This window comes from Dermacentor silvarum, chromosome 1, assembly GCF_013339745.2.
Source record: "Dermacentor silvarum isolate Dsil-2018 chromosome 1, BIME_Dsil_1.4, whole genome shotgun sequence".
Classification (NCBI taxonomy): Eukaryota; Metazoa; Arthropoda; class Arachnida; order Ixodida; family Ixodidae; genus Dermacentor; species Dermacentor silvarum.
The window spans coordinates 52161585-52189115 of NC_051154.1; the positions used below are offsets into that span (position 1 = coordinate 52161585).

A 27531-nucleotide genomic window follows, 5' to 3' on the forward strand; every position below is an offset into this window, starting at 1 on the left:
CTAATATTTTGCACTCGACTGTACATACATACTACACTAGGCAGCGAGAAAAAGAAGGGAAGGGCGCAGGCTGGCAACGACTACCAGATTATGTATAGATATATACCGGGGGTCCCACTTAACTTGGACCAAGATTAAAAAAAAAAAAAAAAAACCAAGAGCTCTTGAGAAATCGTACCGACTGCATCATAGCCGTAGTCGTGTGTACTTAAAGCCAGTATTTTTTCATTCCGAAGTATTAATTATTAAATTGCTTTTAATTTGTGAATTTTTTAATTATTGCTTGATTCGCAAACATATCAATTACAAAGTTGTAGGGCACCTCAAATAACCTCCGAATCAAGCATTTGTTTCGTGCTCGGGTTTGCCCCGTTGATTTTTCTGAGAAAACACAAAAGCGCTCGAAACATCCAAAATACGAAATACATACGCGCTCGCGTGCCGCTACTCAAGCGCTCCCAAGCGAATAGCCATGGATACATGGCTTTACTAGTGGCGGCAGCTCGATACAGGCCTTCACGCTATGTGACGGTCGCGGCATCATGAAAACACGCCGCTGACGCATTGATAAGCGTAGCGGAGCCGTAAGGGGGGAAGGGGGGGGGGGGGGGAATTCGAAGCCGGGAAACTGTGATGGCGCACTTGGGACTAATTTTGCGCACTCGATAGGCGCGCCCGGAAAGTATGTTCATTTTGTTCCCTGTAAAAATAGAGACCAACTTTGCGCAGGCCATGTCCATCTAATTCGTTCTGGTGGATCTCTACGGCCAGCATATGCTGTTGTCGATTACGTAAATAATTTTTGCTTGACGTGTCAGTGCGTAGATATTAACGGCAGACCTCAACGGTACCACGCCAGTGACCTGCTCGTCAAGAAGACAGGGATGCCCTTCACGAATGATCCGAAGGCCAGAAGGCTGAAATGATCCTGGCTCTGGGGGCGGCGCACGGCGACAAGAGGAAGGCAGCCAAGCTTGTCCGGATGTGGCATTGTGGAGGACGCCCTAGTCCGTCAACAATGCTTAGAACTTACAAAGTTCTTTGCGAGACGGCTAGATCCACAAGAAAGCGACACAGGACTGCGATGGTAGTTCAAGAAGCCGGAACGGTCGTTTTGGCATTCTTTGCTGCTAACCCTCACGGTAGTGTGCGCGACGCCATTGCAGAGGGCGGAACCTCAAGGTCATCAGTGTGGAGGATTTAAAAGAAAGGTCAAATGCACCCGTACCATGTACATCTTCATCAAAAACTTGAAGACCAAGATTTTGAAAACCGACTTGACTTTGCGAATTGGATTTTCACGAAATGTGAAAAAGTACCGGACTTTCTCACTCGCGTGCTTTGGACGGATGAGGCTAATTTCTCCAGAAATGCGGAAGGTAATCTTCATAATGCACACTACTGGAGTGATCAGTATCCCAACTGGCTGGCACAAACACGACACCAATACCAGTGGTCGTTTAATGTGTAGCGCGGTATTTTTGATGGCAACATCATCGGAGCTATCTTTTTTGACAACACACTAATGACGCAACGCTACGTCAACGACAACCCCGAGGGCCCCGTGAACGACGTCTGTTGCAACGTTACACTTGCGCGCCTTCGGATCGAACATCTGGTTTCAACACCATGGTGCATAGTAGTAGTCAGTCTCGAGAGTGGCACCACACCACTCGACACGGCACCATGACACCATGGCATGACACGATGACATGACATGACACATGATGACATGACACCATGACATGACACGACACCATGTCCGGCGACCTGGTGTCATGGCCGGCACGGACCTGTACCCTGACCTGCAAGGTCGCCGGACATGACACCTCTAGACTTCTTCTTGTGGGGTGTGTATAGCAGCGAAACTACCACACCGGACGCCCTAAAGGCAAAAATCAGCAGACTCTACCGCGAGATTCCAACTTCGTTGGCCAAAGCTGCAACAGCACAATTGTTCGAAAGAAGCAAGTACTGTATTGCTTCAGGCGGTGACCTGTTTGAGAACGTGCTATAAGTGGCAGTGGAAAATAACCGCTCAAAACTGCTGTAAAACGTGACTGTTTAGCGCACCTTCATGATGTCACCCTATCCTTACATAAAAAAATCTTGCGACAAAAATAGAAATAGGTAAAAAACTGCTTTGTTTTGCCTCTTTTCCGGAGTTCAAGAGACAGAAAGGGTAAATGGCTAAACCAGTTGCACCTTTCGATGTTCCTTTGTGGGCGGCTGAGACGCCTTACGTGCTTCTGGTTTATTTTTTATTGAAATAATCTCCTGAGTACTCTTTCCTGTTCTTCCGAGAGCTGCCTTTTTCTTTTTTCGTGCTCTTTTGCGCATTGATTTTCTTTAAACATTGCTTTAATTTCTTTTGTAGCTTTGTTTCATGATACGCGAGGGTTAAAGCGATCCCGAGTGCCTCATGATCGAGCACAACGTTCTTGCGTCCGCAGATGCTGACGCTTATCGCACCACGCTAGTTAGGTGGTTAGGTCGCGAAACCTCTCGAGCCATCCTGCATGACGAATCCTTGTACGACGCGGCGATAAGCGAATGCAGCCGTACATCTTTCAAATGTTGCTTGGAGGCGCTTGAGTAGCGGCGCGCGAGCGCGCATATATATTTCATATTTCGCGTATTTCGCTGGCTTTTGTTTTTTCTTGGAAAAAACAACCAGGTACACTTCAGCACGAAATAAATGCTTGATTCATAGGTTACTTGAGGTGCCCTACAACTTTGTAATTGGCATGTTTGCGATTCAAGCAATAATTAAAAAGTTCACTAATTAAAGCCAATTAATTAATACTGCGTGATTAAAAATACTGGCTGTAAGTACACACGACTGCCGCTACTATGCAGTCGGTACGATTTTTCTAGACCTCTTGTTTTTTTTATGTTTTTTTAATCTTGATCCAAGTTAACTGGGACACCCGGTATACGTATATACAGGGTGTCAGACCTAAAGTTTTTTGTGCAGTAATTACTTGGCTAATTAGAAAAAAAATGTTCAAAGATAAACAACGTGGCTAACGTAAGCTGGGACACTCTAAATATAAAACGCAAACAGAAAAGTTGCGACATACAGAGGAATAACAAGAACGTTACACGCAGCATATTTCGTAATTTCTTTTTACATGAGAAATTCACAGCCGAAAATCGTCCTACATTCACTTTAGTTCATTTTTTTTTTTCAGCGTTCAAAAGTGCCCTTTGATATTATTTTTAGGGATCTAAAGTTTTCGACCATTTTTCTTTGTTTTTTTCACACACAGTAGTGATCGAGAAAGTGAAGTGCTCGCAGTGTTGGGCGCTTCCTTGTACGAAGCCGACGTTCCGCGTGATTTTTTCCCTTTCAACGCCCGTCAATGAGGCGTGGACAGTGCGCTCGGAAAAGAGCACAAAAACGAGGGGAGCGAGCTATTCCAAGGTCCTGCCGACCGTCACACGGAGGATATCCTTTTTGGAGAGACCGCTACGTCTCTGATGCCTGACAGCTGAATGGTCGGGAGCAACCTTGCGTTCTCGAGCTCAGCCTGACTGCTCCAAGCGATCGTGAACAGGCGCGCAGAGCGTGCGTACGCACTACGCGCCGTTTGGCGGTTGCTGTGGCGCGAGAATAGTCTGCCCAGCTATACACACGCCACTGAATAAGTTTGTGCCTCTTTGGAGGCCGAGCCAGCACTGCTCTTAATGCACTTCGTAATTGTATAATGCGGGGCAGATAGGGAGGGAGGGCGGGCGAGTGCTATAGTTTGCCTAGGCTATGGTCTCCGTGTTCCTTCTTTTCCCCCGGTTATTTGGACTGCAATCATCTTGGCGAAAAAATAATGTAATATCAAGTTGCGCATGACGTATACGTTTCCTTAGTTTTGACTTGCTCTGCTTTTTTTTTCTTGTTATTTTTTTTCTTCTACTTCAATTATCAATGTTATATGGAACATCGTTATATGGAACAGCTGTAGTGTGCGAATCGCTTTGTGAGTATGGGCTCTGTTTGTCTACTAGTGATGTCCGACACGACGAACAGCGCAGAATGCGACAAAAGAGAGACAAACGCGATAACAGCGCATGCGTCCAATTTTTCTGTCTTGTTCCGTTATCAGCGCTGTTCCACATGTTAATCGCAAACTACATAACCCTCTGGAGCACAGCTAGGATCACGTAAAGACTCCTATTCCAATTCTATTCCCTCCCGCGATTTGTCACTTGTCCCGGTGGCCACACCGCTTACGTCATGATCAGAATGGCCATTGCGTAGCGGTGGATGGTGAGGATAGAAGAGAATCGAACGAAAACGATAGTTACATTCCACCGGAATACTTTCTTTATTATTTTTTTTTCGTTCAGCCGCAGAAGTGTGAAAGCAAATCAAGCAAATTCATGAGGTCGTCTCGGGTATCCGGTTCGCTGCCGTCTGGACCACGTTAAAATAAATGGACTGTGGAGCATTTTCAGAGAGCAATTGGAATAGCTGGCTTTAATGTAACCTACATTCCCATTTGACTGCAGTTATTAAACACGAAAAAGTGCTAGGACCGTGGCCGCATCCATCGATGTACAATTCGAGCGATGCTATAGTTCTAAAGTAACGCACCACGAACGACAGCAGCAGAGACACAGAAATTACCCCGATGACAGCGCTATTCCGCTGGAGATTCATTCGTATGTGGGAAGCGCAACGCAAGAGAAACGAAAAAAAAAATAGGTAGGCACACGTGCATATTTTCGTGATATGCATAATCCCGTCCCGTATTCAGTTGTATTGTATTTGCGCTACGCTCTCTGACATGCATGCTAGTCACTGATACCGAATCGAATACTTTTCGAATGCTTCTTTGAGTTGTCTACTCAAGAATTCACACGTCACTCGTGCTTTCATTCGCCGCAAATCAATGATCATGAGCCAAGTAACCCGACAATCTATTCGTGTGAATTTACAAACTTTTATCTGAAATAAATCCCGAACCTTCCACTATTGCGTCTTCAGAGCCACGTAGCAGCCATGTCATACCATACCCAATCGCTGTTGCACGTTAAACATTGCAAATAATTATTGGGGAAATATTTGGTTAAAAGTTACTCGAATCGGTACCATGCCTATTTTTTTTAATGCAGTTATTGTCAAAGACAATTATTTCTGACCCCAAAATCATCATCATCAGCCTATATTTATGTCCACTGCAGGACGAATACTTACCATACCCAAAATACTTACCATCTAAGCAGCCTGAGATTACTTGCTTTGGATAGGCTTCCTTCGGATAAGCTTTGCATAGGCTTCGGAGGCTTCCTAATAACATTCAGTGACGCCGAGTCGTTGAAGGTGTTCCAGTCTGTTGGTTGTTTACTTCGAATGTATGCTGCTCAACGTCGCTAATGGATGGTTTGAATTGTTGCTCAAAAGGAAAGCCGAACTCGCAGTTAATATGCATTCTAATAACGTTCGCGAAAAAAATTAAAACTCCTGGAAAAACAGGACGCCGCCTGTTTTTCTCTATTAGTGATTCGAATACCACTATAGCATTCGATGAGTCACTCGAAATATTGTAACGCTCGCACATTCCTATGCTCCATACCCAAAATAAAAAGATTCAACTGAGATTAGGTGTCCTTTTCAAAACCGGCTGCACGTATAGCAACTACTGGCATGATAGAGTTCGAATGATTTTGTGCTGTTTAAGTTTAAATTAAGGGCAGAAAAAATATCAACAGAAATGCGCTCAACATTTGAAAAATAAAATCAAGAGTGCTGTATTCGTGACTTGAATGTCCCACTGCTTGACATTTAATAACCGGCAGGCGTAGTGTTTCGATTACGTGCACAGGAATGGTAATTTCTCAAGATCATATACGCTTGGGAATTCGATGTGCTTTCAAAGCGCGCTAAGGCTTTTCTTATCGTTTCAACGAGATCAGTCTATTTACTCATCCAGTTGCTGCCTTTTGATTTTGTGTAGTGGATTTTTGAAGAACATGTTTATAGGGATAACCATATAAAGCCAACATGCACTGGAGCCAAGGAAAACATAGGAGAAACTGTGCTGTAATTCAGCTGCATAATTAAATACAGATTCATACTTAGAAGTACTATAAACTTATATATGAAGGCTCTCGGTTCCTATCATTCTTGGAGCTGTTAATGTATGCAATTCGGATAACATGGTGCTCGCTTACATTACGGGAGCGGGGAAGGGGGGAGGGGTGGTTGGAGGGAGGCGCTGCACATTGGCGTTGACCCGTATGCTGCTTGTCATTCCTAACTGCGATTTCACTTTTGTTTAACAAAACGTCACGTCGATGTAGTAGTCTTTGCCATCCTGCCATGCTGACAGCTGTCAGTAACGGAAACGCCATTCACCCCAAATATGCGCAAGTGCGCAAGTGCTGACGAAAACAAAGGCGCTAAAGCTACGTGCACATTTCCTTTGAGTGCAAATGTCTACAGTCGGCTGTGTTAGCTGCTTGTTCTATTCTTCTTCGGTTTCCATGTTTTCTTGTTAAGCTTACATGCTGTTTACATACAAAGACGTAAGTGTTTACGTGGTAATGCATGCCTTCGGTTGTGCCAGTTCATGCTGGAAACCAGGCGTATAGTAAAGTGATGACTGAGACGTTTTACGCGTGTCTTCGTAATATCTTAAAGGATCAGGATAAACTGTAGAGGTGAAGCTCTAAAAATGAAAAATGAAAAAAAAATCATCATACTGCTTAGAAAGAACTTCAGCAGACTCAGCTGACGACGAAATGACACCCAGTGGAGTAGATTTATGCGGAGTCTCCATATCCCTTGCATTACAGATCTTGACAATTCCTGCCCTAATGGTGCATGTTTTATTCGCAGCTGTGTACCACTTACAGTAAACATGTTACTGCATGCGACCGCATACAATTGGGCAAATATGTGCAGCTGCATGTTATGAAGCAATTCGTAGAGCGCCTGTGTAGATTACACAACTATACGCATTTATTAAGGCTTATAGCGCGGCTTGTTCTATTTACACAGGTTACAACAACGCGGAATGAAGGTGGAAAGAGACGCGTACTCGCGCCTCGTTCCGCCTTTCTTCCGCATTGTTTCTCGCAACCTGTGTAGCGCAACATTCACTCAGACATGCGTATTTAATCGTGTGGGAGACTACAGCTAGCTCCGTTGGCTCCAGGTGTTTGTTAGGTATACAAAACACTGCACTTACATGCTGTATGTATGAATCTGTATTTAATTATGCAGCTGAATTACAGCACAGTTTCTCCTATGTTTTCTTTGGCTCCAGTGCATGTTGGCTTTATATGGCTATCCCTATAAACATGTGCTTCAAAAATCCACTACACAAAATCAAAAGGCAGCAACTGGATGAGTAAATAGACTGATCTCGTTGAAACGATAAGAAAAGCCTTAGCGCGCTTTGAAAGCACATCGAATTCCCAAGCGTATATGATCTTGAGAAATTACCGTTCCTGTGCACGTAATCGAAACACTACGCCTGCAGCTTATTAATTGTCAAGCAGTGGGACATTCAAGTCACGAATACAGCACTCTTGATTTTATTTTTCAAATGTTGAGCGCATTTCGTCCTTTCCGAAGAGTAGGCAGGCGTTGTGCCCCTTCTGGTGGCAGTTGCCAGCCTTGCTTCTCGCTTTCTCTTTCCTGTGTATATGTTTTCAAATCAAATAATAATAATAACACTGCACCGTGCGAAAGGTCGAGCATTGAATCGCATCACAGTGGAGGAATGTGCTATACTGAGAAGCTATGTGCACTGAAGCACAGTGTGTGGCCCAACGACGATCGAGGACTCCGTGAGTGTCTTTCACTACTCGTTGTCCGATTTAACCACCGAAATGTTTCGACGGCGGTGTCAGTTCATGGTACAAGGCTAGTTCAATTACAGGGAAGCGTGCAACTGCATCGGCAATAAACATCCACTTTTGGTGGTCGACGGTGGCAGCTTTGTTGACGTTTCCGTTTTGCTTTTAATGTGCCCAGCATCCGCGCACGGTGAGCGGGCGGGTTTACGCCGACCGCCGAGGATGGACATGGGTCACCGGTCGCTGCCGCCGTCGCGCCGCGAGAAGAAGCGGCCGGCCGAGGGACCGCTGGCGGCGATGGCCGGCGGCGCACCCGAGTGGCTGGACGTGATTCCGTGCGGTCAGCTAGGCGCTGTCAGGGACGTCCTCAAGGCAGCAGCCGCCGCTGCCGCCGCGGAAGACAAGTCAGCCGTGCCGTCCTGCTACGAGTCTTGCGACTCGACAAGCCTCTCGAGCTTCGACAACGGCTCTGAGGGTGGCGCCGGCACCGGCAAGGAAGCGCGCTCCAAGGACGCCTTCGCGGGCCGCTACTCGTTCAAGTCCAGGGCCGACGATCACTCCGACGGGGGCTGCCAGATCACGCGCCTGTGCATGAACCGGGACGGCTCGGTCCGCTCCACGGGCTTCGTGCCGAGGGTGGCCGACGCTGCCGACGACGAGCCGCCCGAAATCATCGTCACCGCGGACGCCAGCCGCTGCTCGGACGACGAGGTGAGAGCCGCCGCGCTCTTGGTGCGCCTGCCTGCAATCGCGGTTTGCAGGGAAAGAACACTCCGTTTATCGACGCTTAGGTGGGCCCATTTGTACGAAGTCTTGCCTTTGCTTTTCGCTCAGGTTTTATTGTGATACTGCTCCGTGCTGTCGCCGCATCCCACTGGTCTCACTATGGGAGCAGTGGCGGCGGACTTTGCTTGGCATACAAATAAAATTCCCCGCGTATGGCGATAAAATATTTTCGAAGGGGCCGCAGCATAGAATGAAATCTTCCTTTTGGTCAAGTAAGAAACAGCGCCAGAATATGCACAGGACCAAACGACGAGTAATAGGACAGACGCAGGGCGCCCTGTGTCTGTCCTGTTACTCGTCGTTTGGTCCTGTGCATATTCTGGCGCTGTTTCTGACTTGATGATGAAGAACCAACTAGCCCAAAAATACGCCCTTCCTTTTGGCACTGGACACTGAGCTTAGTTTTAATTGCAGTTGCGGAGGCCACACTTCAACGTGCATATGTTACCTAAGATGCTCGGCATAAAGCTTCTGTCGTGCTCGTCAAACGCATCCAGGCGGTAGAAATGAATTTAGAGTGTTTGTGTTCGGGGTAAGGGAAGGGGGTGGGTATGAGGCAGCGGGAGAGGGGGGGGGGGGGGGGGCGACCCAGAAACGTGCGTTTCGCAGCCCGGATGTTGGGTGTCGAAAACATCGCGTGCCATCACTATTAAGTACTTTGACATTAGCAATACGGTCGTTTAATAATTCAAAATAATAATCCACGGAATATATTCATAAAACGATGTTTAAGAGAACTACGAAGATTGTCTCAAGGTTAATCGCAAGCTCATATTAGAGATTCTTCTACTTGATATTCAGCTGTATTTTATTTCTGTGTGAGGCAGTTACCTCATTAAATTGCCTTTACACGTCTCGTACTCCTACGCTGCAGGCGTGTCTTCTCAAGAAAAGCAGTGAAAGAAAGCATTCACCTCTCCTACGAGCTCTTCTGCGGAATACAATTTTTTTTCCGGTACTCGCTGCACGTCCTGGATTGCCGCATGCTGCAAGATCTCTGCGGGTTGTTATGCATGGCTCCACAAATTCTGGCTTACAAGGAAAGCAATGAAGATAATGACAGCCTTGTCTTGACAACTGCATGCGCGCTGATGGCTTCCTTAGACGCAGCTTTTTTTTTTTTCTCTTTGCTCTTGTATCTCGCTCTCGCTCTAGCTCTCTTTTACCACGAGAATGATGACGGCAACATTTCCTGTACACTGCACGTCAACCCCCCCCCCCCCACCGCCTTCCTTAAACTAATACGATCACACAGCGGCAGCTGATCTTGTCGCGAACTAAAAGGCCTGTATATCAGCGTCGTCCAGTAAGAGAAGTCGTAGCGAAGCCGCCCATTCCACGCCCGCTTTGTTTTCGAAGAAGCGCCCTTCTCGTGCCAGGCGGTTTTGATGTGGTCAACGCTTGTAGGAAATAAATGACAACGCGACAAGAAAGAAAAACAAAAAGAAATAGAGAAATAGAGAAATCGAGGAAGAAAGGCGGCCAATAATAATTCGAGTGTTCAGCTAAGGTTTTCTTTTTTCCTCGTCTGACCCTTCTGCCGGCCTTGGCAGGGGTTTCGCGGAGAGTGCGGAGCCCGGGAGGAGGCGAAGGCGTTGTTACGCAATGGCCCTGCTAGCGCTGCGCGCTTCGTTTCCATAGGAGCCGTCTGAAGCCGTGGGGGCGGCTGCCACTCGCACAGTTCCTTGCTAGTGTCCGCAGGAGGAACTGGTGCCGGCCGGCACTTTGTGATGCGGCCGGCCTAATCGTCGGTCGCGAAGCTTTCCTTCTTCCAGCTGATTCCTGTACATCCTTCGTTCGCACGCAGAACGGCAGCCGCTGCGCCATCGGCCGTGGATCATCGTACGCGTCGCTGCCGAGGGATTTCCTGCGGGTCCCCCGGAGCCGCAAGGGCCGCCTGGTGCTTTCAGGCCCCAAGAAGGCAGGCCGGAAGAAGGGCGCCGAGGTGTTCGAGGTGCGCCGGGTGCCTTCGGACTCAGCCGACTCGGGCATCTATACGAGCTTCGGCAAGGAGATCCGCAGCTACGGTCTGCCGCAGGACACCGCCGCGACTCCTGCCGGCCGCAACATGCCGACCCCGGAGCCCCAGGTGGCGGAGAGCTCGCTGGCCACGGTTACCGTTCCGTGAGTATACCCTGCCACGCGGGCTTGTGCTTCTGCCGCGGGATGTTTGCCACAGAGCCATGATATTGAAACGAAACGAACACTGCTGCGCTCCAAGTTGTTTGTCGTTCACGGGATATCTAGTGCTCGGGCTGTCTTGACCCCTCCACGCGATCACATTTACGTGTTCTGCCCTCTTGCCCACGAGAATTCCGTCAACAACCGAAGTGCATAAAAGGATATATATATAAGGAAGGCAGGGATGTTAACCAGTCAAGAGTCCGGTTGGCTACCCTACGCTGGGGAAGGGGGAGAGTGGGAAAAGAAAGATGGGAGAGAGCGAGAGAGAGGTATAGACACGTGCACGGACAGTACTACAGAGTCAAAGGCGCTCGTACAAACCAGAAGGCAGTGAATGCACTTTTGTGCTTCCTGGGAAGTGCAGGAAAAGTTTAAAGAAGAATTAGAGTACAAAAAACACCGCTGGTCACACGCTTTCTTCTCATCTGCTGTCACACTTTGCAATCCATGCTGTCCATATAGAACCTGCAAGGCAGTACTTACACAGAACACAAAAAGCCACAACCTAGGTACATCCCTGGGCAAATGTGTACGGACCAAAGACTTGCCGAAGAAACTGAAGGTATTCGTAATTCCGATGCACAAACTGAAATTGGCGGGTGCACTCGTAAGTTGGCAAAACCAAGTTTGAACTGCAGTGCTTTATTTCAAGTTACATTCATAGGCGGAGAAGAAACTCGGCTTTCTTGCGGGATCCTTGGTGATACTTTCGCTCAGGGGAGTGCACCCTCATTTAACCACCTGGTGCTGCTACGTGAACATGTTTTTTTTTTTCAGAATCCATAATGATAAGTATTAACGCAGAGACACACGGACAGAAGTAAACAGAGACGACACACTATAGCGCTCATGCGTCGTTCTTGTTGCGGTCTGTTTGTGTTCCTCGGCGCTACTACGATATCATAATGCCAAACAAACAAGTCTGAGCATCTGTAAGTCTGAAATCTATTACCTTCACACGAGACGCGTGGAGGTTGTGGGTTCGGTTTCCATCGATGACTTGTCTTTTGCTTCACATTTATCCAGTTCCGTGCTCATATGAGCATTCACGCAGCGTAACAGTCTTTAACTCCATGTCTGCAATTTCGGCCTGTATGTGTGTGACGGTTACTTGGTTGAGATGTTCATTGTTCAAGCCATTACAAACAAGCTAATAATAAAAAATAATATTATGACGGCTATTCACGCTTTCACCAACTCCCACATTTGATTTTAGGTTGCAAGCTTTAGCAGTATTAGCAGCTAGATTGAGATTTATTCATGAAATTTCGACCAATATAGAGTTCGCATTTGTTATTTTTATTATTCAAAAACTTGCATTGCGCGAACCGGAATGGTGGAATTGTTATCGCTACAGTTACAAAGAATTGTTTGACTCTAGAAACATTGGGAGTGCTGAAAACTGATCTTGTGGGAATAACGGATCGTTCTGTATTAGACTTCATTTTCGTGAGTTCGCGCACAAGAATTCATTTTCTCTGTGCACACGTCAAGTCATCGTACTCAATTGGCGAGTAGAATATATTTCGAAAATTGAGTTACTGGTGTAAAATTGAGTTACTGCCGCACACAGGAATTGTCAGCACTCCTTACATATAAAGTTCCGAGTTATAAACTCGGAACTTTGCCAGCAGAACCGTATACCGTGTGGCCCAGCTATAACGCGGGCAAATCTGTTTAAAATAGAGGGCTACGAGATACGACGATGGGGACAACGGTTTTTTGTTAGCAGTCGCCTTGCGCACGCTGGTGAATTTGTTTATCATTGCTTAGCCAATTATTTCAAATTAATTGTGTCAATTTAAAATTACATGCATAATTGCTTGCGCGCGTATGTGAAATTATGCCTCGCACTCGAAAAGCGCGGGAACAACTTCCAAACGTGGAAAAAAGAAATAACTGGGGAAAATGTAGTGAGTTGGAATCTGTTGACTATGACGTGTTCGAATGCGAGGCACAATTTCACATTCGAGCTTAGGCAGAATTATGCAAGTAATTATTTAGACAATTATTTTGACTAATTCGCTAATCAATGATAACAGAAAAAATCACTCGCGTGTGCAAGGCGACAGCTAACAAAACACCGTTGATAGTCGCATCGTCGTATCTCGTAGCCGCTTTTGTCTTTCTTTAAACAGCTTAGCCTGCGTTAGCTAGGACACACGGTATAGTTTCTGACTGGTCGTTCCATTCGCTTACGCACCGCGTCTCTAAAATACCTTGAAAAACGTCCGAAATCGGTAGCAATTTTCCAAATACTGTTACAGGAGTAAAGTACCGACAACCTTTGCTGAAATTATGCGATAAAGTAAACATAAGCGAGTTCGGCGTTGGACTAATTATTATTATTACTTGATCGTATAGCTCTGTGGTTCATACACACGCTCCAAGGAAGTGCCTGACACCCCTTCCCCTCATACTCTTGTCCTGTGAAATCGTGAACAGCATCCGATTAGCGGGCAACGATTCAGTTTATAGTGCAGCCTTCATTTTCGCACATTATCAACGGAGCCTGCATAATCAGAGCAAACGAATCACGTTGGGTGCTGCAGATGCATCAGCCGACGCGAGTGAGCGAACTAGAGAGAGAGAGAGAGAGAATCAGAATCAGTTTTATTGTGACAATAGGAAACATCACAAGATATTTATGTACAGGAGGATGTGAATGTGGCCAACTAGATGAGAAGCTCCAGTTTGTCAAGCTCCAGTCAAGCTCCGGTTGGAATTTTCTCTTACGAACAATTCAAGCGTGAGCGCTTTTTGAGAATACGGGCCCTCATGGGATGATGAGTGGCAAAACTATTGTTTTATGCTGTCTGAGTTGAACGTTGCTTAGAATTTTTTTTAATTGGGATCTGAAAAAGTGCCGATAAAATGCCACGGAATTTGAAATATTCTTGCGTAACATGACGTGCGATGTATATGCAAGGCCCATATTGACACGACCCCTTACGCACTAATTATTCGTAAGAACACATTCCAGTCACTCCTGATGCTGGACATATTAGTGAAGGTGACCAGCCGATGGCGAACAGCGCGTACGAACGAGATACTTTGTGAATTTGTTCTTTATTTCCGATGCGTAACAGCTTATATGAGAGGCCTTCAAAGTTAAACTATGAGTAATTTTAACAAAAAGGCTATTGTTGCTACGCAAATGCTGCTTGAACATTCTTAGCAGACAAGTATGGTCCATAAATGCATAATTAACACTAATTTCTTAATAAACATTTAAAATTTTGCGATTATGGTATACATTTGTTTTGGGTTCTCGAAGGCATTCGTATTTGCAGACAACTCCAGTTCATTGGATACTTCAAGAACTCTTGCGTTCCGAGATATTCATAATTAAATTTGCCACTTAGGGCGCTAATTTTGCATTCCGAGGCGAGAGTCCCGACACAAAGATGAACACCCCATGTGACGTAGCTGGTACCGTATAGCTAGAGTTGAGCATTTCCGCTTTAAACTAAAAAAAAGAAAAAGAAAGAAAGAAAATACGAAAAAAGTACGACGAAGGCAAATCGATTTTAGCCGAAAAGGGTGAGCAAAAGCGAATTTACAAGACGGCGATCAGCGTGCCGCTGTGAGCCTACATTCGCTCAGATGCAAGCCGCCTGGGGAGGTCAAGGGGCCACGCGTGAGCCTGCCGCTCCAGCAATCATTACTTGTACTTCTTATTTGCGATCATTCTGCCTGCGTTACCGATGTTAATGCAGAATAGCACCTACCTAGCAACGTTTTTTTTTTTCTGCATTATTCTTTGTAGCTTTGCACCCACATAATGCTACAAGGCCTTATTCTATTTGCGTTCGAAGGTAAAATACATTCTCCTTATCGCCGTATGGCATTGTGCCCTTGCTACACTGATTTTCGAAAGCGCTGTTATTTTGTGCGTTGTATGCAAGCGCAGTGTCGAATTTAAGAATCCATAGCCATGCAGTTTCTGCGTAAACCAAAGTAAGTGAACAATTTTCACCGAAAAAAAAAAGAAGCGGTAAGCTTAACACGAAAAGTATTTATCAAAACACATACTGACCGAAAATGACCAAAACTTCGGGAGTAAGAAAACCGGTTGGAAGTAAAAACCGAAAAAGTACACCGAATTTCGGGACAAGAAAAACCGAAAACATATAACCCTATACGCATAGCACGCCAGCCTAGAAGCTGGCCGGAACTGATAACAGTGGCGCTCCTACTCTTGGCTGGCAAAAAAAAAAAAGATTGGCGTCCCTGTTTTCAATGCAATCAGCTGCGTCACATTGGATTTTGCCATGTGTCCGAGATTCCCGCCTCTGAGTACTCATGGCACTGAGTGCCGAATTTCATGATACATATCTAGGAGAACAAGTGCTCTAGAAGTATCCAACAAAATGGAGTTGTTTTCGAATACTATTGTATTCAAGTACATAATATAAGCGTACACCATAATTATAAAACAAAAAATTTAAGTAACAAACTCTTGCTAATTAAGCATTTGCTGACCCCATTTGTTCGAGAAAATTGTGTCCGAGAGAGTGCATAAACCATCTATCTATGCAAGCAGCATTTGCCTAGATAAATAGCATTTTGATTGACGTTGTTGACAGTTTAATTGACAGTATAACAGTTCTTGCTTACACGCTCAACCTACAAGTGCACTCGCGCGCTTTCTGCCTCAAGGTACGAGCCACAAGACGCACAATTGCTCTAATAAAACCATGGGAGCTAAAAGCACATACGTGGAGAAATACAGTAGAGAATAAATCAGATGATGCAAATTGACGCAATTTAACGCATCTTTTTTTGCGACTTTATTCGACAAAACAGGGGCCGAATTCACAAAGCTTTTTGTTCGTAAGTGCTCTTTGTCATTGGCCCGCCGCTGCAGTTAATAATTAAATATGTCCAACATTGCCAATATGTCCAACATTGCCCAACATTGGCATCGGTTCTTACTAATAGTTTTACCGTAAGAACGTTTTTGTGAATTCAGGCCCAAAGTTATTGTACTCTTTCATGCTGAGTCTCTGCAGACTGCCTCAGATTATTAAGTATAGGGCAAGTGAGGCAAAATTACGATGTTTGCTGACAAAGCTTCCGAGCAGTGACGGCCATCAGAATTTGTGCGATATTCGCAAATAAAATATTTATTAACAAGAATTTCCTAATTAACGTTTAATTAATAACCGTAAGAGACTTGCCATTTAGTTAGGAAATTGAAGCCAGTAAGTACTGAAAGTATAGCCTTTTGCTGGAAACTTTATTCCTAGCTCTAGTTTCGAGAAATACCGACAAAAAATATACAGTGAAATGCATTGCTGGAGTTAACAGTTTCGCATACTGCATTTTTCTTTTCCACAGTCCGGAAACATACAAACTGTAATCTGAATATATTAACGCGATAGACTCCAAACCGCTCAGAGATTAATGATTTGGCTCTAGTCGCCTTGATGGACGGCGTCCTTGCAACGTAGCTCGGCGGGTTTGAAGTACATGACAGGAGGCGTTGAGGGAACTTGGGCGAACTGATTTAACTGTATTTACAGAATAAATACCACAGACACTGCGTGAAAGCCTAATATGTTCTCACTCTCCTACGCCATGTTATTATGGGTAAGAGCCCAGGACGCTTTTTACGTATATAGTACGAATCCTCACTGTCCTATCTTTATGTGACTGCAGTCCAGACTGTTCGCGAGTGCTCCGTACCGTGCTTGTAATAAATGCAATGAGCAAACAAGTAGCGCGGTACTGGTGGAGTTGTGCCTACTCTCGTTGCTAGCGCTAGTTGAATTGCCTCATTCACATTCCCCCCCTATCTGATCACTGCTCTCTCAGATTCAGACATTCCTTGGCAATGTTTAGGTGCATGCACCGACCCTGTCCCTTATTGTTGGGTCATGCGGCTAGTTGGCAGTTGGCGCGGACCTTTGCACGGCGACGCCGTAATGCTTGTTCGTAAATACGTTGCGAGAGTCGGGTCAAGGGGGACAGTCCTTTCGGGGGAATACAATTGGTCGCGGCTCTCTGTCCCAACACAGAACACATGTGCGGCCCGCTTTGACAATCATCTTCCGCGCAGACTTGCATCGAGATATTCTGATTTTGTTCACCTAAATATTTGCAGCGCAACGGTGGCGGCCGAAGCGCCGTCCGACGGGGGCACCGCCGGTTCGGCCCAGATCGAGATGGAGCGGCGCCGAAGGCAGCGCAACACAGAGCTGGCCACCATCTTCATCTTCATACCTGTGCTCATCGCCTGGGTACTTATTGTGCCATTGGTGTTGTTTTCCTACTCGTTCGAGAACCCGTACAGCAAGTACTTCGAAGTGGCGCTGTGGATATGCATTCCGCTGTCCACGCTGGTGCTTAGCGCCACGTGCCTCGTGAGCAACGTTTACTGGTACTACGACAGCGAGGCTGGACGCTGGCGGTACCTCATACATTGTGGAAAGGGACCCGCTGGCTTTTACTGGGGTGACGTGCTCACCGAACCTGGCAACGGGAAGCAGCAGCAGGTCGGCGGCGTGCAGGTCGTCTAACAAAAGACACAATGACCCCGACGGAATGGCCGAGACGAGGTCACGTTTCCACGGGCAGTCCCTGTGGCACGGGACAGAGTTGCAAGTTCTGTGCCCTGCACTTACACGAGTCGTTGGGGGCAGGATCCACTCAGTGGTTCCGTTCAGGAAAGGGCTGGGTTAATGTGACGATTCCATTGCAATGCTATTCCTTTTCCCATTTTGTGATTGGTGCGAGCGGCGCTCCGCCCACGTTATCACCGGGATCGGCCGGCTGTGACGCGTGTATGATAACAAAGGAATGCAATCGAGCGAGAGGAATTCTTACATTATACCAGCCCAGGGCTCGTATCCACAAAACGTATTTCGACGATCTATAGTGATAAAGATCATCGAGTTATCTCGCCGATCTTTATCACTATAGCGGCAGGTGGCCGAACGCCGGCCAACGAGCAAGCGTTCTTACCTAAGCGAAGTTTTGTGAACACGGGCCCAGTTTTTTTTTCTTTTCTGTACTTTGCACACTAAATGTAAACGGAACAGGGTTCTGTGATCTTTCAAGAGAAACGCGATACTACATGGGAATGGAGAAGCGCAATGTATTCATGCACAACACCGTGGCACTGGTATGCGCATGCTTCAGCTGCCAAATTTCGGAAGGCCGCGCAGCTAAGCCCTTTTATCTACATCAATGCTGAATTTCCTTTAGGATGCGCATTCAGTACCAGCTGAAAGCTTCGACTGGCCGGTGCAAACGCAGTTCGTCGAGAGGCTATCGGCCGCAGTTTGCCAACCGAGAGCCTCTTTAGAGGTGCTGGCCACGCTGGCTGCATAGTGTGCTCTGTGTTGTCTCATGCACCTTGTCGTTGTGACCTGCGCTACAACAAATGAGAAAATTGCCTACCAACGTGCCCATATAACTACTCTCGTCGACTGCATAGTAAGGAACATGTTCCGTGTCGGCGGCAGTGTATAGGAGTCAAGCTCCCAAGTAATTTCGTGTTGGGTGCTAACTTTGACGCTAACCAACAACAAACGTTTCTCATGTAAGGAAACCCTCATGTATCTGACCCCGTAATTGCGGTAAGAAGCTCTTCTTCTCAGCGGGCTTGGCGCTTCACCATTGCGTATTGTGTACGCTACTGATGTAGAGAGTGTCCCGTGTGTACAACATTAAGAGATAATTTGGCAAGAAGCAAAAAGATTAATGGCTCATTTTCAAATATTTGGCCACTATCGTCCTTGCCTGACGATGATTTTGTATGATTCGTGCGTTTAAGCCCTATCGGTTGCAGCTCACGCAACGCGACTTCCGAAATTGATATCGCTTTGCGGACAAGCCGTCTTCACTCACTCCGGCTGTTCCCTATATCAGTCTGGGGAATTCTGACATTTTAACGCAAAACGGGCCGATTAGTTAATCGTCAAATGGAGATAAGCACTTGTAGTTTTGAACACAGTGCTCATCGACACTATATCAACGATGTATTGAAAAGACACCAAACTTATGGTGTGATGTGTAGTACAAACAATAAGAAAGGAAGTTGACATGGTGAAGCGAAGTGGTCAAGATAGCCGACATTATTCGCGCTAGAGGTGTACTTCGCATAGACAATGCCACTGCATGGCGATGCTGTGAATTTCTGCTTTCTCATATTCTCATCACACTGTTGCAGGCTTCTCAAGAATACCGCTCGAACATCAACAATTGCAGTGATAGTTGACGTTTTGCGTAATCAGAACAGGCTGCACAGCAATTCTGGCTTTATCTGACGAACACAGACACAAAAGAAATATTGGACGAAAGAAAATGCAGCCAGCGTTTCTTCAATAAACTTAATATAGCTTATTGAAGATACTCACATCATGCGCGCTTTATTGCTGAAAAATTGCGTTATCGAAAGTTTCAAGCAGCAATGCCATACACTGCTCTTTTGACCGAACGTAGGAGACCTACGAAAAGTTTTACTCAGGGTGGCATTTGAGATCTTCAGTTTTATTGAGTGTACAGAATACGCGTGCACCGAGAATTCCTGATGCGTTTCACCTGGTGCAGCTCGCATTTATAGGTGTTTGAGACGCTGTACTGTACACAATGCATGCTCCAGCGCAATGCTTTGCGGGGCACAGGACAAATGTTGTTTATTGCAGGTACGTATGTATACGTCAGTACGGGGGCATCTGTATTGTATTACGTTTCACATTTTGACGTTGTTTGTTGTGTTTTATTTGTCATCATTTTGTAGTTATAATCTGTCATCGTTTCACCAGTATGCACCGTGTTTTCAGCACACGCTTAGCGCAGACACGATGGACTTTGCGCATTCGCGAGCTGGCTTGACTTTGTGCTACAATTAAAACAATGTCTGAGCGTGAAATTTCAGTACGCATCCCAGCCTCGCGCTTGAGGCTGTGGCGAACGACTACGCATTGAGGAGTCGCATCCTGCGTAGTCTGGCAGCTGGTGTAATGTGTGATGTTTTTTTGGCAATTTGATGAGTGATTGATATTCTGTGTGTTTGAAAGTTCTTTAGTTTCATGTGCTGTATATTACTTTCCTCAGAGAAGCCTCGACGGACCCATGTATCCTTGTGGAAATATGTACCATGTATGCGAAAGCCACGTCGCAGTAAAAGTGTTGCGGGACCTTCCTGTGCTGTAAATGTATTGAGCCCTTTAGCCTGTACATTTGCCAACAAGTCGACTGAGAGGAAAACAAGAGGTCATTTCTTTCGTGCCACACCAGGTTGTCGTGTACTCATCACAGAATGGAAGGAACCCTTCCGTTTTACCTGCTCATAGGCCGCGTGTAGCTCTCAGATGTATAACCCCATCATTAAAAAAATCATTTTGCCTGGTGCCTACCAGTAGTCCGAAAGCTACTAGTACATCGAAACCATCGGTTATGTATTTGTACTGTTTGTACCTGTACGTATTCAGCCATTTGCCATGGTTCCATCGCCATGTTTTGTTTTTCTTCAGTGAAACAAATAAACCACATAAAACAATATTTGTGCGATACTTATTATCTGAGGATGGTCTACAAGTAGCGTTGCTATTTTCCGGCTGTCTTAGCCTGTCTATGTCGATAGAAGGTAGCTCGGTCTAACTGGGGGAGACAGATGGACAGGTTGGAAGCAACATGTTTCCGCCTGCTGGATTTTACGTTTCAGAGAAGAAATGGTGCCATCACGCACAGACATAAGCAGACTAATGTGTACTTCACAGAGTTATGCAACGCATGCAAGGAGCCAAACAAATTCCGCACTAGCACACGTATGATGAAGAGAGCTTGCAAAACGTGGGAATAAAATCTCCAAACAGGTAACCTTCATTCATGCAGACCTCAATGACAGTGGATGCTTCTTAAGGTTTATGATGACTACCGATCAGTACTATCGATCAGTGATATGTGTGACCTGCTGTTAGAGTACTGGCCGTTAACCTGGGAGTCAGAACATTACTGCATGCAGTAAAAAACCCTGCCGACTGCATAGCAAAATCTGGCAATGAATGATAGCCGTGACTCACTATAATTTCGAAAAAAAAATCTTGCTGCAACAAGGAATCAAAATATTTGCTTCGCATAAAGCGTGAACCAGTCCACCTCATCCCACGAAGAACCACTCCACTCCAAGCATCGGACAGTGAATCATGCATCGTTGGTCAAATAATAGCTGATGTGCATCATTATTTATTTACGTAGTATTGCTAGTATTGGACAGTGCGCTCCAGTATAATGCAGCCAAATGTGCCAGTCCTGCACGACTGCCCAAATTCCGGGTCGTTCCTACTTTTTGGGGCTCCGTATCGTGCCCTTCACAATCTGCAGTGAAGTTGAACAGACGCATACGAGCCACCACTGTAACCTGCTCTTTACGCACTGTATACCGTCTGTCCAACCGGCTGTGCCTTCACGAATACAGCAGTGTAGACAGTTGCACACAACGAAGCACGTAGCAGGACTGAGTATACAAAGGAATTCAAATTTGAATGTAGGACAGCTGCCCCAGCAGTACACGAACGTTAAGAGGAAGTTTTAGCTCGGAGCAAACTCCGACCTCCCTACTAAAATACATCTGAAACTCAAGAATGCTTTTATTAGACAACTGTTGAACTAATTTGAATAAAGTTTCCTCCAATTACAAGAGAAACCTAAATTATACCGTCTCCTGAAGCAGAATATTCACAGACTTCAAATAATGCTTATAGCTCCGTAAGTATTCTCCAAAAACAGATACCATGAGTCTGTAAACTATAGCTCTGAGATTGTCAACACCGGGAAAATATGGTGCATAATTGTACAGCCTATTGAAATTATTACCTTGTTCATGCGAGTTCCAACGAAGTCCTACTCACAAATCGGCGGTATAATAAGCAGCCGGGTATACTACCACTTTAGATGTCAGAATTGTGATGAGACTTTTTCTTGCTGAGATGTGAAATTGCAAACTCAATTTTCTTTTTTAAATTCCTGATTTTCAGCCATTTGGAGTAAAATATTGATAAAATATATTGAAAAATGTTCGCAACGGCCTGTAGATTCTATGCTTTTCTTTAAAATACAGTTTTTTAATAAAAATTGGTGCAGTGGAGACTGAGCCAACATGGTTTCTTTCTTACCACGTGTTTAAATAGCAACTCGCGAGATAAATCAAAAAGAACGTACGATGGCCTATTCCTCAACTTAACTGCAAGTACGCGTGCAGATACTTTTGAATTACTTGGCGAAAGCTCAGTACAACGCACCGCTCTTGTGTATGACTTCTAGACGATGCGCAGTGTGTCTTGAAGGCTGTGTTCCCTCGTTAATACTACTTATTAATTGACTAATTTATTTGTTCAGATATGTACAGATTTCTTCAGGACGAATCATAAAATTCACCGAAGATAGTTGGACCCATAGCAAGCTATTTGGGACATGAAAAGGTAGAGAAAAAATATTTTTCAGAAGAAAATTAACATCAAATACATGCCTATAAACTGAGTGGGTGCAATTTTAATGAAGAAATAGACTGCGACAAAATTATTACTCTGCCAGCGTGCTTTAAATGGTGGCTTTCTATCTGTTTTATACGCGGATATTGTAATGACCTCGCCATTCGTAATAAACGCCACATTGGCTCTGGTGGCTTAACACTGATAATTAAATGGTTCATTCGCAAATCTGTTTATCAGGCTATAAAATTATTTGTCAGATATTTTTTGTCAACCCCTGCTGTGAATATTGGCCAGAGAAAAGTATCACCGTGTCTTGAAGCCCCTATTTTTAATAATGAGAGACATTCGTCACTGAAACACCCGGTGCGTTCGTGAACACACAAAACTAGAACAGAATCCATGCTTAAAGAACGAACCACAACACACCCTTATTCTCATTATTAATTATTCTGGCCAATTTCCAGTAAATGAGTTAAATTTCCTTGACACGAGTCTAAAGCTTATATACTCAACATTCGAGTAAATGAATTATATTGGAGAAACTTAAGCTTAGTGGGTGTTAGGTCGAATGTACCGCAGCAAACGTTTGCATTTAATGACGTATTGAATGCGAGTATTCCAAAATAGGTTGTACGCAACGTGGTAGAGTCCTTTACTACGACGTGCCTCAATCAAATCGCGGTTTTGGCACGTAAAATCCAATAATTCAATTCCGAATTTCCACTTAATGACATATAATGTCATTAGCCACGTTCTACACAAAAGGAAAACGGAGTTATAGGTCACACTGAAAAAGTGACGTCACCGTTGTGTAAAAACAAGTGGACCAAGAACAGATTCCTGTGGGACACCAGAGTGCACTGCGCATCGCTCCTAGACATTATCAGTCTGAGATTAATTAGGTGCGGTTAAAGAGAATGAATTCTATAAGTATTAGAAAATTTGCTTCAGAGTTAAGCAGACGAGTTTTTTTCTGTTTTAGTAGGCCCCTAAACCACCTCCGATTTTTTTTTAAGATTTCAAGTAAACACGCGCATCGAGTTCAGAATGCCGTCACCATCAACGATGCCAAACGCTGCAGCGCTACGCACCGCGGGCGCCCACAAAAAAAAAAAAAAACAGACCGCATATCCACGAAGTGAATGATGATGAGTGGGCGAAGCACCGGGGGATCATTCGGGCTAAACGCCGGAAGCGTTCTCCGGAAGCCGGCTTCCGGTTCCGGAACCGGAAGCGGAAGTGGAACCGGAAGCGGAGCCGGAAGCCGGAGCTTGGCGTACATATACTATATATACATATATACCGGGTGTTTCAGTGAACACTTTCAAAATTTATTTAAGGTTGCCTGTGGCAGATAGCCCAATTCTAGTTAATGAGCTGGTCTACTCGAAGAGGCGGACATTACTTGCACAAAAATTGAAATGCATAATCGACTAATTAACAAAAAATCACTAATTAAGTTTCTAACTAATTACCTGATGGCCCACATTGCAATTTACAAATTGAAGCCGTAAAGTTCGCCAGGCGGATCCACTTAGAATTAATTCGCAGGATGACACCAGTTTCGGAGAAATGCATTGGCGTTCCAGTTAATTTTGTGCTTCAATGCAAAAAGCGATGTTTTGTTAAGAACCCCATAACTGGAACGCCAATGCATTTCTCCGAAAGTTCGGAAATTAATATCTCGAAACTGGTGTCAACGCGAGAATTCGTTCGAAGTGGATCCACCTTGCGAACGCTACGGCTACAATTTGTAAATTGCAATATGGGCCATCAGGTAATTAGTTAAAAAGTTAATTACTGAATTTCTGGTAATTATTCGATTATGCATTTCAATTTATTTTGCAAGTAATGTCCGCCTCTTCGAGTAGACCAGCTCATGAACTAGAATTGTGCTATCTGCCATAGGCAACCTTTAAGAATTTTTGAAAGTGTTCGCTGAAACACCCTGTATATATATATATATATATATATATATATATATATATATATACTGTACATATGTGCAGTACACATGCACATGCTCTCGTATACACAGTATACATGCAAACCACAGCTACGGACAACGGACAACTACGAGGGACAAGGCTCGGCCGTAAGGTGCTTCGCCCCTAAAACAATGCCGTGCTCCTTTCCGGTATCCCCAGCGGTCCTCGTGATGTCACCAAGGTGCATCTGGTGAGGTCAACGGTGGCAACGATATCGATTGGTCGAGCAAGAACCTACGACTTTGGGTTAGTCTGCTAGCAGGTACGCGCGCTCCCTGCTCTTCCTCGTCGCGCATCGGTAATTACAGCTCGCAACGCAAGTGCCAAATCGGTCACGTTCCAACACAGTCGTGCTTAGCGTTCTGATTAACTGCGCGAACAGAGTCCGACAGTGTTGGCCTTTCTAGACGTGCGCGCAACACGCTTCGCATGAACACGGCAGCAAGAGCGGTAGCCGAGAAGCGCGAAGTCGAGGCTAAGGCCCGTCCACGTTACCGGCACGGTAACTCGCCGCACGCCGTTTGCCATTCGTGGGCCATAGTTCGACGGCGTTTTTGCTCGTGAATGGTGAGATGTCCTTGTCGTAATGAAAATGAGACCGGGACCCATTTGTGCGGCAGCCTCACCGCCGCTGATTGCTCGACGGCGCCGATATCGTCACTAGGCCTTCTCCGGTTCACTTCAAAGCTAAAGCGGACAGCGCTTCGGAATGAATCGTCCATGCTCAGAAGCCGCAGTATGTTCTCACCGTTGTTGTCGCTCTTCGAAATAATTGTACACAAAGAAGAAAATTCGCTGATATTAGTGGCGCTGTCGGCTGCGATGCGAGCACAGCCGAGCCGGTCGTCTGCCGTCGGTAGCCGTGCACTGCAGCTGAGCTCGACAAGTGTCGGAGCTCTCATTTGTGTTTAACGTTTGACCGTGGATATCGTTTTTCATAAAATGTCCAATTTATGCATCACTTTATCTAGCAGAAATTATTTTGCTTGGAACAAAAGCTGCAGCCGATGTTTTCGTCGCCCGTGGCGGAGGCGCGCAGCTTCACGCCGGCCGAACTGCCGTCTACTTTGGGCACCTCTCGCGCGGCAGACGTTCTACGGTACTGGAGGCCAGTTCGCCGTCGATATATTGGCAGCTAGCGTGGGCGTGCCTTAACGGAAGTTGACAGTGTTTTGAGAAGCGCGTTGGCGATGACGTTTGTCACGCGATATTTGGAGGAGCACTCGGCGAGGAGGACAGACCAGCCGACGAGGAGAGTAGCGAAGGAAAGAGCCAAACGAGCGAGGGCCGTGTTTCCATCATCAAACGCGTGTAACTCCGCTATTACGGCACCATTTCGAAAAATTCTCGCGGCTACGTGTTCGTTGTAGACTCGTGCACAACTGCAACATGCACCGCAATTAAATTTCGACCTCTGGGTGGTTTAGGGGCCCTGAAAGTGCTGCAAGAATTCAGGTATTCTTCATTCGTTTCGTTATCCTATATTATTTAACGACCTTGTGAAAAGTAGTAGCTGTCGCCAACGTACAGCGACACACTTAACTATTTGTTTTCTTCTAAAAAAATGCCCCAGTATCACCTGAAAGGCGAAGCATCGATTGCGATAGCAAATTATTAGACAGCTATACGAAGTAAGGATAGTAGTTTTATCCACCGTATGTACTTGTGAACATTCGCTTACTAACTAAATTAACACACAGACATGAACACATCTCACTCGGTGACCGCGGACACTCGCTGTTACAACTTTGGCGTGAGGAAAATGCGGCAGCAGCGGCGAGAGAATAGCCCTTCGTGCTGCCTCTTGCTTCAGCGCGAACTAAGCGGCGAGAACGCAGCGCACACGAAGCCGTCAGACCTCGGCGCGCCTAAACCGCCTATATAGACTCTGCACTCACATCAGCCCGCAGGGCCGTGCCATATACGCAGCCGCCGTCGGAGTAGAACGACTCCCCTCCTAGCTGCCTTGCGCGCGCGAGATCGCGCCGTTATCCTTCTCGGCTCACCCTCGCAAGCTTTCACTCGCACTCACAGCGTACGGCGCGCGGCCTCGACGTTATTGCACTTGGACATTGTGAGGAACATCCCGGCGACGTCAACGACGACGGTGGTAATGCGCCTGGAGTGTCCATATAATCCAAATCATTCCAAATATGTCCAAATCATTCTATCTCTTCAATACGCTAATTTCCTAAAAAAAAGTTCACCGCAAAAATTTTGAACTATGTTAGCCCTAAAAGCCGAAATGGCAGTAATATGTCTCGAGAAGAAAGTAATGAAAGAGCAAACTTAATGAATAACTATTTTAAATCAATTTTCACTAATGACGATACGATCCCATGCCATGTTTACTCACATAGTTCGGCTATAGAATGGATACGATCTCCCTAAACGAGGCAGGAATCCTTAATTTATTGCTGAAACTAGACTGCAAAAAGAAAGGTGGACCTGGCGACATACCTAATGAATCCTTAAGGCGGTATGCTGAAGGCATGGCCCAATATTTATTTCTAATATTTAACAAATCTTTAACAACATGTTCTCTCTCAAGCGAATGGAAAATGGCTAAGGTAATCCCAATTCACCAAGGAGGTAACAAAACAGACGCTTCCAATTTCCGTCCTATTTCACTAAACAGTACAACATGCAGCTTGCTTGAGCACATGATCCTTAAACACATTACCACTTACGTCGAGAAAAAAAATTCTATCATCATTCCAGCATGGTTTCCGCGCAGGTCTTTCCACAGTAACCCATTCACCCAATTGTCACACGAAGTGTCACAATTCACAACACGAAGTGTCACAAGCAATTGACAACCAAAACAAATAGATCTCAACTTACTTGACTTCTCCAAAGTATTTGATCGACTATCCCATAAAAGGCTAACCATAAAAACTGTAGTTAAACTTACAACGCAAACACCTAAGACGGACCGCAAAAGGAAGATACGACACACACTGGCGCTGACTAACAACTTCTTTATTTCTTCGTCGTCGATGCATATATAAACCCTAGGCCACACAACCGCGCAGGCCCACAGATTACATTACAGGTATCTGCCAATTATCACGTACGCAAACGTAGGAAGTCAAATTCAGATGGGTGCAGGGACAAAGATGTGTCACTGATTCAGTTATCGCCATGTCTTTTTATGTGGTAGGCCTCTAAGGCAAGCCGCGCATGCTCATTCTTGCTTTTGCCAAGAATCGACGTCCCGTCAAGTCGCGCCTCACAATTGTAGCAAGAGTTTATATGCGCAACAAGGTGCGCTCCTCTATCTACATTTTTGTTTACTTCTTGCGCATGTTCTCCGAGTCGCT

The 27531-nt window shown here is 45.5% G+C and overlaps 1 protein-coding gene across 2 annotated transcripts in view; it reads left to right on the forward strand.

Annotated features, from left to right (window-relative positions):
- Nucleotides 1–20287, forward strand: part of LOC119463044 (uncharacterized) — a 70379-nt gene extending 50092 nt beyond the window's left edge. For both annotated transcript variants that reach the window (XM_037724106.2, XM_049668010.1), the window contains exons 2-4: nucleotides 7985–8517; nucleotides 10400–10716; nucleotides 16886–20287. In XM_037724106.2, the coding sequence (XP_037580034.1) occupies nucleotides 8029–8517; nucleotides 10400–10716; nucleotides 16886–17300 (1221 nt within the window). In that variant the 5' untranslated portion in view covers nucleotides 7985–8028 and the 3' untranslated portion in view covers nucleotides 17301–20287. The remainder of the gene's footprint in view (nucleotides 1–7984; nucleotides 8518–10399; nucleotides 10717–16885) is intronic.
- The last annotated feature ends 7244 nt before the right edge of the window (nucleotides 20288–27531 follow it).